The sequence below is a fragment of the Odocoileus virginianus genome, chromosome 1, assembly GCF_023699985.2.
Source record: "Odocoileus virginianus isolate 20LAN1187 ecotype Illinois chromosome 1, Ovbor_1.2, whole genome shotgun sequence".
NCBI lineage: Eukaryota > Metazoa > Chordata > Mammalia > Artiodactyla > Cervidae > Odocoileus > Odocoileus virginianus.
The window spans coordinates 70,435,070-70,448,818 of NC_069674.1; the positions used below are offsets into that span (position 1 = coordinate 70,435,070).

The 13,749-nt window shown below is 37.6% G+C and overlaps 1 protein-coding gene across 3 annotated transcripts in view; it reads left to right on the forward strand.

Moving 5' to 3' along the window:
• RELN (reelin) overlaps positions 1–13,749 on the forward strand; it is a 534,275-nt gene that overhangs the window by 409,720 nt on the left and 110,806 nt on the right. For all 3 annotated transcript variants that reach the window (XM_070469617.1, XM_070469611.1, XM_070469614.1), the window contains exons 25-27: positions 4,375–4,580; positions 6,958–7,129; positions 7,594–7,794. In XM_070469617.1, the coding sequence (XP_070325718.1) occupies positions 4,375–4,580; positions 6,958–7,129; positions 7,594–7,794 (579 nt within the window). The remainder of the gene's footprint in view (positions 1–4,374; positions 4,581–6,957; positions 7,130–7,593; positions 7,795–13,749) is intronic.

Sequence of the window (13,749 nt, forward strand, 5' to 3'; positions counted from 1 at the left end):
CCTTTGTCTCTGTATCCTCTCCCTTCCATGACTAGCAACTGTTTGAATCTGCTCATTGGGATTCACAGAAGGTCATGAAGGCTGGACTCTGTTCCCTACGAACAAGGAACAGGGCACATGAACAAAAGCACAGGCTTTTGTACCCAGGAGCCCCACAGAGTCCTGCTTGGTTTCACTTCCATGGGGGTTTCTAGGACTATGGCAGATGACCCTGATCTCTCCTTTATTTGACTGCCTTTCTCATTGTCAATGTTTCCTACATATATAGATCATATTTTTATTCTCACAGTACCCAGCAAAATGCAGAATTACTGACTGAGCCAAACTTCTAGATAAGATGCTCTACTCAAAAATGCTTGCCTTGCATTAGATATTTACATATCCATAAATACCCTTGAGACTGAATAGATTGAACCTTGATAACTGATCAGATGACCAAGTGGGATTTAACAAGGAATAGAACTTGATCTGTAGCTCTAAGTTGTTATTACTCTCCCTGCTTATGTCTGCGAACTCTCCTTTCTAGTTTGTTTTTACAACACGTGGTGTTGAGCTTGGTATAATTGGCAATCAATAATTATTTGAAGAAAGTAATGAATGAATTGGAAAGAAAAGTGGAAAACAACAGGAAGTTCTAAAGAAATGTTATCTTCAAATAAATATAGTAGAATTATTTTTCTGCTGGCTTTTTGATTAAAGATGACTTTCAGTTCAGTTCAGTCACTCAGTCATGTCCGACTCTTTGCGACCCCATGGACTGCAGCACGCCAGACTTCCCTGCCCTTCACCAACTCCCAGAGCTTGCTCAAACTCATGTCCATCAAGTCAGTGATGCCATCCAACCATCTCATCCTCTGTTCTCCCCTTCTCCTCCTGCCTTCAATCTTTCCCAGCATCAGAGTCTTTTCAAATGAGTCAGTTCTTCGTATCAGATGGCTGAAGTATTGGAGCTTCAGCTTCAGCATCAGTCCTTCCAATGAATATTCAGGGTTGATTTCCTTTAGGATTGACTGGTTGGATCTCCTGTCTGTCCAAGGGACTCACAAGAGTCTCCTTCAGCACCACAGTTCAAAAGCATCAATTCTAAAAAAAAAAAAAAAGCATCAATTCTTTGGCACTCAGCTTTCTTTATAGTCCAACTCTCACATCCAAAAAACCATACATCCATACATGACTCCTCAAAACACTAGACAGACATTTGTTGGCAAAGTAATGTCTGTGCTTTTTAATATGCTGTCTAGGTTGGTCATAACTTTCCTTTCAAGGAGTAAGCGTCTTGTAATTTCATGGCTGCAGTCACCATCTGCAGTGATTTTGGAGCCCAAGAAAATAAAGTCTGTCACTGTTTCCTTTTGTTTCCCCATCTAGTTGCCATGAAGTGATTGGACTAGATGCCATGATCTTCGTTTTTTGAATGTTGAGTTTTAAGCCAACTTTTTCACTCTCTTCTTTCACTTTTATCAAGAGGCTCTTTAGTTCTTCTTCACTTTCTGCCATAAGGGTGATGTCATCTGCGTATCTGAGGTTATTGATATTTCTCCCGACAATCTTGATTCTAGCTTGTGCTTCCTCCAGCCCAGCATTTCTCATGATGTACTCTGCATATGTTAAATAAGCAGGGTGACAATATACAGCCTTGATGTACTCCTTTCCCAATTTGGAACCAGTTTGTTGTTCCATACCCAGTTCTAGCTGTTGCTTCTTGACCTGCATACAGATTTCTCAGGAGCTGGATAAGGTGGTCTGGTATTCCCATCTCTTTTCGAATTTTCCACAGTTTATTGTTATCCACACAGTCAAAGGCTTTTGCATAGTCAATAAAGCAGATGTAGATGTTTTTCTGGAACTCTCTTGTTTTTTCAGTGATCCAGTGGATGCTGACAATTTAATCTCTGGTTCCTCTGCCTTTTCTAAATCGAGCTTGAACATCTGAAAAGACAACTTTAATGGAAGACAAAACATAAAGTTTTGTAAAGTGTTTTAGAGGTTTTATTATAAAGGCTCAAGATTTTAAAGACATTGCCTTTAAATTTTGTATTATATTATGTAAACCCTAAAGACATTTTAACCTAGAATGTCAGGGAATATTGGACATATTTTCCACTCTCCAGCAATGAGAAAATCCTTAATCTATTATCTGAACACACATACTCTCACATTACATGCCTATGTATACATAGATAGATAGATAGATATAAATGCTCCTTGTTGTTGTTCAGTCACCTAGTCGTGTCTTGACTCTTCGTGACCCCATGGACTGCAGCACACCAGGCCTCCCTGTCCCTCCCCATCTCCCGGAGTTTGCCCAAGTTCTTGTCCATTGCATCTGTGATGCCATCCAGCCATCTCATCCTCTGATGCCCTCTTCTGCCTTCAATCTTTCCCAGCATCAGGGTCTTTTCAAAAGAGTCGGCTCTTTGCATCAGGTGACCAAAATATAGGTCACACATATCTACACATACACATAAATACATTGATCATAGAATGATAGGGAAAAAACTACAAACTGTGTGTTACATCAGATTCTAAATTCTGACAAAATGGTTTGCCATGAGCCATTTCTTTTTTCTTTTTTACCCCCTTTAAAACAGTGTTCATCATTTCACGTCACTGAATGAAAGAAATTGATTGTGCTACTCTAGAAAAAACATCTTCAGTGCCACACCAAGCATTTATATGATATTTTTCACCATTTACAAAAATCCCACAAAATACTTTCAGAACCATTATAGAGCAATACTATAGTCTCCTGGAAAAACAACACTATTCTGTGAATTTTGCAATAGGCAATCATTCCAACCATCTAATTATGATAGCTGGATTTTTATACTTCTCCTCACCTTAGATCTTTATCCTTCTGGCTCATTTCCACATGCCAGGGTTTTCATAGAACTTTGCTGGGTGGGAATTAACCAGCTAGATTCTTCTCAAAATCATTTTTCCTGTACTGATCCTAAGGCATGAAAATTCTAGGTGAGATTATACTAATCTCTGAGATGTTTCATACTTAACAATATGTCAAGTCAATAGGAAGAAAAATGAAAGGCACATCTAATACGCTGAAAATGCATATTACTTTTAAGATTTCTTCTAATATGTACATAAAATTGAGAGTTCCAGAAGACGAGTTCCTGTCTCAGGATTAACCTTAATTTCTTTTTGCTGGCACCCTTGTCTATTTTGGGATCTCATAGTTGGCTTTAGATTTATCGGTAACTGTGTACTCCCATAATTATCACCAAGTATTCCCCCTGTGACTTCTAATAACTGAAACCCTTTCTTAATTAACTTAGTGGATTAGAGTAGAGTTTAAATTATAAGTGTGAGGGATGCTTTGCTCTATACTGTGTATCCTATCTCAGATTTTCTTCCCAGCTTAATTGAACTTCTGAAAACTCTCCAGGACCAATCAGTGCAAGCCATGGATTAGCTTTGGCAGATTTGATTTGGGTGAAAGAATCTTATCAGCAAACTTTTTTTCAATCCTGTTAGCATGAAACCATTTACAGACAAATGATGATAAGCTTGTCAATTTGTGTCTACTACCTTGCAATAGAACTGTGACAGGCAGGGGCACTTCCTGTGACACTAAACAAAGGAAGCAAGTTACCGGATTTGAAGAAGTTTTTTAACATTTTTAAGACACAAAGAGAAAATTTAGTGGGTGCAAAAACTTATTTAGTAATCCCTCCCACCTTCTCTGTTTCCAAGAGAGACAGACAGGCTGACTGACTGGGAGCCCATGAGACTTCAGTACTCTCTGTTCAGAAGTTTCTGTCTTACCTGTTTCATGTCAGTTCCCAGGTAGGAGTAGGGTCAAGGCATGTGTATGCAGAGACTATTTCCTCAAGAAAGCATGCCATGTGCTAGGCAAGTTATGTAGCATGTTATTTCATCTACTTGTCACAACACCCTATGTGGAAGGTATTAGTACCCATATTGTACTTCTGAGGAATATAAACTCTCAGAAAGGTCACACAGCTAGAGAACAGCATGAATCATGGGCTGAGGTTCAAACCCAGCTCCAACTGATTTCAAAGTATGTATATGATCTTTCTGCTCCATGACTCCGCCTGGAGGAGATTTACAAAGGGAATACTGGAAGTGTTTCAATTAAAATGAGTTTTGCTTTGTTATTAAAGACTTTTGAATACTCTTTGGTGTAATTAGCCATTCTCAGGGGTCTCATAATCAAGTCCTGGATACTAATAGAATGTATCCAGGAACAGTTAAATAACATAACTTGCTCCTCTCAACAATAAAGGAGAACATGATCAACTTCACATAGAGCCAGGATGCTCATACAAATTTGAAACTGAAACAACAAATTGCTCCCAGATAATTGGATCTGTGATTTCTCTGTTCTTTGGAAAGGCTGGGAAAAGACAGTTGGTGAGCTGGGATCTGGATACTTCCTGGGTGGACTTTGTCCAGTTCTACATTCAGATCGGTGGAGAGAGTCCTGCGTGCAACAAGCCTGACAGCAGAGAGGAGGGTGTCCTCCTCCAGTACAGCAACAATGGGGGCATCCAGTGGCACCTGCTGGCAGAAATGTACTTCTCAGACTTCAGCAAACCCAGGTAACCAGCTCTGATTGCCTTCCAGTGGTTTCAGGAAGGGTAAGGGTGATGTTGCTGTTGTTTAAAACATTGAGTCATTTCAAGGAGAGAGAACTCTCCATGATGTAACACAATTAGATATGGAGAGAGACCAACCAAAAGCATCACTTCTAAGGCACACAGAGGAGAAGCAGAAACCAGAGAACACCAACTGGGTCTAACGAAAATAATAACATCCAGGGAGAGAGTCAGGGATGGTAGATGGGAGATGGAGCTTGGTGAAGTTCCCCCTATACCGTAGAAAGGGAATTGATAATGGGGCTAGCTGATTTAAACAGTTTGGAACTATTCAAAGTATTTTTTTCTAAGGAATAGAATCTGGAATCTGGAAATTACTGAGAATTCAGTAAAGTAAGAAGATTACTATACAGACAAACAAAAATTCAATAGCTTTCTTAAATTTCAGATATATTCCATTTTTATTTAAGGGAATTTTTCTTTAGGTCCTAACTATCTCACCACATTTTCAAAGAGTTCTATGACACTAAAATGGTTAAGAGATTCTGAGTTTGAAGCTATCAGAAGACCCCATGATGGAAAATACATAAATAAATATAAGGAATAAGTTTAACAATACTGAGAATCTCTGTAAAGAAAATTTTAATAAAACCTCAAAACTTCTTTCAAATATATAAAAGTAAACAAATAAATGGAAAATAATATAGCATCCTTGGATAGGAAAACTGAACATTATGAAGATACCTCTTAATTTATATTTTATACTATTACAACCAAAGTCTTAGTGATTTTTTTTTGTAACTTTATGTCTAGAAATATAAACTGACAAAAATAGTTTAAACTTTTGGTTCAATAAGAGGGATACCCTACACGATATTATAATATATTGTATAACCTACATAATTAAAGTGGAATGATACCAGTGCATAGATAGAACAATCAAGTCAAATGACCCAGAAATTAACTCAGATATACATACAAACTTATATATGAAAAAAAAACACATCAATTATCAATGATCAAGAAATGGTCATTCAATCAAATGGTGTTAGAAAAAGTGGGTAGGCTCTTGGGGGGAAATATCTATATAGATTGTCATCTAACATCTCAGATGATAATGTTAAAGACTCTTTAAAAATTTAAACATTTAGATTACTATCTGATCTTGGGAAAAGACCTAAACTTTCTATACATAAATTCAGTAGAAGAATTAACACGCATGTAACACATCCATTTTGAAGGACATAGAAAAAAAAATTAATATACTGAGAAAATATTTGCAACAAGTATGAGAAATAGAAGATCAGTGTTCCTGTAAAGAGCTCATACAAATTATCAAGAAAAACACTAAGATCCAGTAGAAAAATAGGTAAAAGGAATGAGTAGATGTTACAAAACAAGAAAGACCTATGTTTAATAAAATACAATTAATATCCAACCTCTCTTGCAATAAAAATGATACCATTTTTCAACAGTCAGATGGTCATTTTTTAATAATACAAAATAATCTTTCCACATGGAGCAGCAAGACAGGTGTTCTCATGTCATCCTGCATGCCATTATTCCAGGAAGGAATTTTGGAAAAATCAAGAGCCTTAAACGTGACCACTTTATTTGGCCTGGTAATTCCATTTTGAAGAATCTTCCCTAAAGAAATAAACAGGTGTACATAAAACTATATGCATAGATTTTCATCACAGAATTATTTATAAGGAAAGATGAGATAAATAGTAGCACATCTGTGTGATGAAAAATTATATAAATGGTAAAATGATCTTAACTAAGTTTACTGACATGAGGATGTGCTCATGATATAATGTTAATTTTTAAACTGTAAAATACAAAATTATACATATGTCTCACCTGTGTAAAAGAATACATGCTTGAATGATATACAGCAAACTGTTAGCAGAGGCCAATCTCATGTGGTAGATTATGTTTTGTAGATACATATGGCTGATTTATGTTTCATTTTTACTGGTTATTTATATTTTCCCTCAATAAAGTAAGAACTGTTTTGAAAAAACTAATGCTATTTTAATGCAATAATATACAAGGGAGCAGTTTTTTCTAAGGATTTCTTTAGAAATGTTATGACCATTGCCGTGGTAGTCAAAAGACATTGTTCAGTTAATCAAACTTGGTTGAAATATCTGCCTCCAAAAGATACGATAACAAATGGAGAAGCCAGTACCAAGACTAAACTTGCTTACAACTTTAAACCTCTTGTCTAATGTGTCTAAACTTAGAAATTTCTCAAAAATACCAAGAGATCAAGCAAAACTAAACTTTCTCTTGTTGCTACCACTATTATTTTAACAGCTGCTAAGAAAAACAGAGTTTTTCCTTTCCTGGCACTAAATGATTTGCTTTTATGCAGATTTGTCTATCTTGAGTTACCAGCTGCTGCCAAGACCCCCTGCACCAGGTTCCGCTGGTGGCAGCCTGTGTTTTCAGGGGAGGACTATGACCAGTGGGCAGTTGACGACATCATCATTCTGTCCGAGAAACAAAAACAGATCATCCCAGTTGTCAATCCAACTTTACCTCAGGTATTTCTCATTATGTCTGAACTCCAGGATGACATAGAATTGTAAAAGAGGATGGGATTACTGGCTCCTCCAAGGATTTAGTGCTTGACACTTGAACGTGTAGTTTGGTTTTATGTGTTTGCACTAATTTTTTTTTACCTCTCTATGCTATTCTTTCACAGATTATTTAGATGTTAAAAAATGTAAGAAAAGACTAGAAAGTTTGGCCAATTCATTAAGCGTGATTATTAGTTTGTTTATAAAATAATTAGATATATAGTGGCAAAATATTTTCAGTTGTTAAATAATCAGGAGAAAAACTTCATGGAAGTTTAAAAAACAGTTTGAGAGTATGGTTTATTTTCTTATGTAACACAAATAGTACATGGTAATACAAATAGTAGCATGTCACAAACTGAAAATTCCTTTCTTCTTTTCAGAGCTATCAAATTGCCTTTCTGTGTTGTTTGTATTGTTTCTATTAGAACTTTTATGAGAAACCAGCTTTTGATTACCCTATGAATCAAATGAGTGTGTGGCTGATGTTAGCTAATGAAGGAATGGTTAAAAATGAAACTTTCTGCTCTGCCACGCCATCAGCCATGGTGTTTGGAAAATCAGATGGGGACCGATTTGCAGTAACTCGAGATTTGACTCTGAAGCCTGGATATGTGCTGCAATTCAAGGTATTTATGCATAAACTTCTTGCAGATTAAGGAGCAACCATCTTCCAGATTTGTGAATGAAATTCACAAAGAACACAAAATATTCCTATTTCTGTTAGTGAAGGGACTCATCTGAACAAACAGTTTCCAGCAGTCTTGGAATGGCAAAGCCTTTTAGCTTTACCCATAAGGAAAACAGCCTGTCAGTTTTTAATGAGCCCCAGAAGTGGCTGTGTCATTGTATTTCTTTAAGTGCTCATGGAACTCTATCAGAATTAAAAAGAAAGATTACTTTGAGGATTTCAATCTGATTGTGACTTAATGAATCCCATGCCTTTGGATGGTAATGGATACGTTCTCCTTTTCAGCTTACTAGTACTTTTTAAACTTGCAAGTAATTTTATGTTTTTACTATGGGGTTTTCGAACAATTTCTTTTCCTTTGATTCAATAAATTTTTACTTTAATTATCACTGTTCTCTTAAAAGCTGCTTATTTTTCAGTGCTGTGATAACATGTCAACATGGATAGCAAGTATTTACTTTGACAAGCTCTTTTTTCAAAACCCTAATCAAAATTTCATTGTGTTTATAATAAAATCCCATTGGTGAATTCTGGGGTCGAGAGTAATGCATTTTTAATGATCCAGCACAACTACATGGTCCTTACATAACGGCAGGATGCAGATGCTAAATAATTTACAAATGGAATTATTAAAGAGATCAGATGTTTATGGGAAGCTCTTCAAATATAATTTCCAGAGGTCTGTAAACAAGGCAGTGAGTCATAAATAAGATGATTAGTGAAATGTTATTCTTCTCTGTTTAGATTTTGATGCTAAATTGCCATGAAAAACCATTAATAATGGTGTACAACTATATTAATTTGTTGGTACTGCCTAAAATGGGAGCAGAATAACAGCAATGGCAATACATTGTCAGAATAGTATGCAGTTTCTCACCTGGCACTTTTTCTAATTAATTAACCACAAAATCATGATAATGTAGGTGTTGAACTCTGCAAGGTGGTATTCTGAAGGTATTAGATTCTGAAAATCTAAATAGAGAAAACATTATTAAATGTTTCAAAACATAATGCAAAATGCCTAAGAATAGTCTCAATTCTCGCATCACACCAGCAGAAATTGTTGATTTGTAGCTATCAGTTGATAATAGGCAGGTAATATGAGTCATTTAGGAATTGTTAATGTATATTTGGAATCTGTAATCAGAACTTGATGTTATTTGTCCAAAAAGGTACAGTGCTGGTTAAGTTTTGATTACTGCCTGTCATGTGTCAACACTAAATGCTAGGAATACAGAGATGAGAAATGTAGCCAAGCCCTCAAGGAGTTTGGAAACTAGTAAGTGAGCTAGAAAAGTGAGCAATGCAGCAGAGTCACTGGAGTGCTGTGGTAGAAAGAGGCTCTGATGCTGTGGGAGTACCTGACATGGCTCCTGGCATATGGCAGGTACTCCAAAAGTATCTGTTAGTTAAATGGATAGATGGATGGATGAGTTGAAATAGGAAGTCTCTGGAAACTACAGAGACTTAGCAGACTGCAAAATGGAGGGGGTGGGAAATTTCAGTTAGAACAGAATGTGCAACTATGTGAAAATACAGGAAAGTGCAAATGAGAATGGAAATGTTGGAAATTTGAGTTTGGAGTACCTGCCATAGAGGTAAGATAAGGTTGATTCTAATGGGCTTTATATAATACACTAAGTCACTTAGATATTAATACAAGAGCAATGAGTCATGGAAGATGTTTAATCCATTGAATGTGAGAATTAGACCTGTGTTTTAGAAGGATCATTCTATTGACTTGACAGGAGGAAACACTGGAATCAACAAGTAAATTCATTCATTTATTCAGCAAATATTTATAAAACCTCTACTATGTTCCAGGCTTCTTTTCAGGCTATGAAAATAACTAGGAATAGAGAGTTTGACAAAGAAAGAACAAAAGAGAACAGAGAGAACAAAAAGGACAAATGCCTTAAAGTAAGAATGTGCTTGGAAAAGTTCAAGAAACCACAAGGACACACTGTGACTAAAGCAAAGTGAGGAAGGGGAGACTGGCAGAAGAAAAAAGATCAGACTTTAACTTCTGTTCTACATGAAATGGGCTTCCCTGGTGACTCAGATAATAAAGAATCCGCCTGCAATGCAGAAGACTTGGGTTTCATCCCTGGTTCGGGGAGAGGCCCTGGAAAAGGGACTGGTTACCTGCTCCAGTATTCTTGCTTGGAGAATTCCATGGACAGAGGAGCCTGGTAGGCTACAGTCTATAGGGTCGGATATGACTGAGCGACTAACACTGTACCTACACTACATAAAATAGCTAGCAGAAGAGTGACATACTCTGACTTAGACTTTTAAAAAATCACACAGGTAACTGAGTTGGGAGTACACTGGCAGAGTCAAAGGCAGAGATAAAAAGACTGGCCAGGCAATTATTTCAGTGATCCAAGTAATAGATAATGGGAACTTGGACCTGTGAGATAGTGGAGGAGGCAGAGAGATGTGCTCAGATTGCTGAGTGTATTTTGAGTACAGTGACAATGCTAGAGAAGTCCTCAAAGTAAGAAATGAGGAGGCCAGACTAAAGCATAGCCTGGGACTTTAAGTAGATGGGTCTGAAAGATGTTAAAGGTGCACAGTCAACAGGTTTGGATAACCTACTGGGTGATAGAATGGATTCTAGAACGACTCCCACATTTCTGGCTCCAGTCACTGAAATCAGAAATTCAGGAATAGGAGGATTTGTTTTAGGGTGGTGGATGATGAGAAGACTTGGACCTGGGGATTTAGGGATTCCTGTGGATTGCTAAGGGTTTCCCAGGTGGTTCAGTGGTAAAAGAATCCACCTGCCAAGACAAGAGATGCAGATTCTCTCCCTGGGTTGGAAGGATCCCCTGGAGAAGGAAATGGCAATACATTCCAGCATTCTTGCTTGAGAAATCCCACGGACAGTGGAGCCTGGCAAGCTACAGTCCATGGGGTTGCAAAGAGTCAAACATGACTGAGCACAAATGCTCATAGATTGCTGAAGGACAAACAGACAAGAAGCAGTTATGTACATTGTTCGGAGAGCCTGAAAGTATCTGGGAGTCATAGGGATTCAGAAGGAATCTGAAATTATGATTGTGAATGAGATTAGGGAGCTTGTATGGAGTAAAAAGGTAAGAAAGCCAAGAACTGAATTCTAGAAAACATCAGCAGTTAAGAAGCAGGCCAAATGGTCCATAAAGAATAAAATCACAAACTTGTCACAGAACTGAAAGCTCCATTGACTTACCTACTTCAGCCATAAGTCTAAGACAGAAAGCTAACTATGTGTGCCCAGTGTGACTCCTCTCACCACAGGCCAGCCAAAGGCAATGCTAACTAAGTAATGTAATAAAAGGGTTTATGTTACAAGAGGTGATCTTGCATCTTAGAGGGTCAAGTCTTTATTTTCTTGACATTTAACTATGTAAACTTGGATAAATGAATCACAATAAAATTGCCACTAGCCATATTATAAATCCTTCTGAGAGATGCTTTCCAGCTCGGAGCATGGAATTAAGGAAAATATGTGTTCTTCCCATTTCTGACTGACTGAATCAAGCTACTGTACAGTCACAAGGATGAGCTGGTTGACCTCTTGAACTCTGACCCAATTTTATTTGCCTAGGGGCCCATCTTTCCTTCATCCTTTATTTTTTGGTCATGATTATATTCTCTTGAGTTCTTCAATTTTTTCTATAAAATTTGACTATTCTTAGTTATAAAGCCTTATACAATCCTATGATGGCTCCAACCAACAAATGAAATAACATATGAATAACAAATGAATAGATCGTGTGATCTAAGACAGCATGTGATTAAATTTCAGGAAGAGTTTGACATTTATAATTTTTAAAAAATAAAAACTAAAACAGTAATACAATCATTTATATATTTATTAATTTAGAAAGAAACTGTCCAAAGCTTTAGTAACATTCAGTGCTGTGTAAAACTGATTTATTTGAATCTAAGTGATTAAAAATGAACACATATAAATAGGAAATTCACAGGTTCTACATTTTGATTCATTAATACTACTCCTAGATATTGGTATGCTTCCTTATAAAGATTAGAAGAGAAAACAGAAAAAAACGTTTGTGCTAGGGGCTTCCCTGGTGGCTCAGTGGTAAAGAATCTGCCTGCCAGTCCTGGAGAAAGAAATGGCAACTCACTCCAGTATTCTTGCCTGGAGAATTCCAAGGACAGAGAAGCCTGGGGGGCTAGAGTCCATGGGGTCACAAAGAGTTGGATACAACTGAGTGACTAACATACACACACACCAATGTAGGAGACACGGGTTCAATCCCTGATCCAGGAAGATCCGCATGCCTCGGAGCAATTAATCCTGTGCGCCACAACTATTTAGCCTGTGCTCTAGAGCCCAGAAGCCACAACTATTGAGCCCACGTGTTGCAACTACTGAAGCATCCCTCCAGCCCATAGTCTGTGCTCCACAACAAGAGAAGCCACTTCAGTGAGAAACCTGGGCACCACAACTAGAGCGAAAGCCCTGCTCACTGCAACTAGAGAAAAGCCCACGCAGCAACGAAGACTCAGCACAACCAAAAATAAGTAAATTTATTTTTTTAATGGTTGTGCTATAGCATTGTGATATAGGTTGCATTTTTTACAATTTTTTGAATATTTTTAATCCTGTGATGACAATCATCTCCACAAGTGCATAGAAGAGCAATGGTTTTATTTCTGGATTATGTTGCTTGTTTGATGCTGTGACAGAAACTTAATTCTTCCATATAAATTGACAGTGATTTCTTACTGAGCTTTTGTAAGAAAACAGAATAAAGATGCCTGTCCCCCTGAAAGCAGAGGACAGCTTCAGTGACCTTCATTTTCTAAAGAGGACAGCTCTCTATCATCTGCTTCCCTCTGTTTGTATCCTTAGTCTGGGAAAGGAAAAGAAAACAGTTTCTTGAATTCTCATCTTTTGTCCAAGACTCTGATCACATCTATGCTCTCTCTTCTCTCCTATAATCTCAAGAAGTCCACAAAATGGGCAGCTGGTCCTGCTTTCTACTGAAAAGCACCTATTGCTTTTTTTTTTTTCCATTTATTTTTATTAGTTGGAGGCTAATTACTTTATAATATTGTAGTGGTTTTTGCCATACATTGACATGAATCAGCCATGGATTTGCATGTATTACCCATCCTGATCTCCCCTCCCACCTCCCTCTCCACCCGGTTCCTCTGAGTCTTCCCAGTGCACCAGCCCTGAGCACTTGTCTCATGCATCCAGCCTGGGCTGGTGATCTGTTTCACCCTTGATAATATACATGTTTTGATGCTGTTCTCTCGAAACATCCCACCCTCGCCTTCTCCCACAGAGTCCAAAAGTCTGTTCTGTACATCTGTGTCTCTTTTTCTGTTTTGCATATAGGGTTATCATTACCATCTTTCTAAATTCCATGTATATGTGTTAGTATACTGTAATGGTATACTGTAATGGTCTTTATCTTTCTGGCTTGCTTCACTCTGTATAATGGGCTCCAGTTTCATCCATCTCATTAGAACTGATTCAAATGTATTCTTTTTAATGGCTGAGTAATATTCCATGGTGTATATGTACCACAGCTTCCTCATCCATTCATCTGCTGATGGACATCTAGGTTGCTTCCATGTCCTGGCTATGATAAACAGTGCTGCGATGAATATTGGGGTGCACGTGTCTCTTTCAGATCTGGTTTCCTCAGTGTGTATGCCCAGAAGTGGGATTGCTGGGTCATATGGCAGTTCTATTTCCAGTTTTTTAAGAGATCTCCACACTGTTCTCCATACGGCTGTACTAGTTTGCATTCCCACCAACAGTGTAAGAGGGTTCCCTTTTCTCCACACCCTCTCCAGCATTTATTGCTTGTAGACTTTTGGATAGCAGCCATCCTGACTGGCGTGTAATGGTACCTCATTGTGG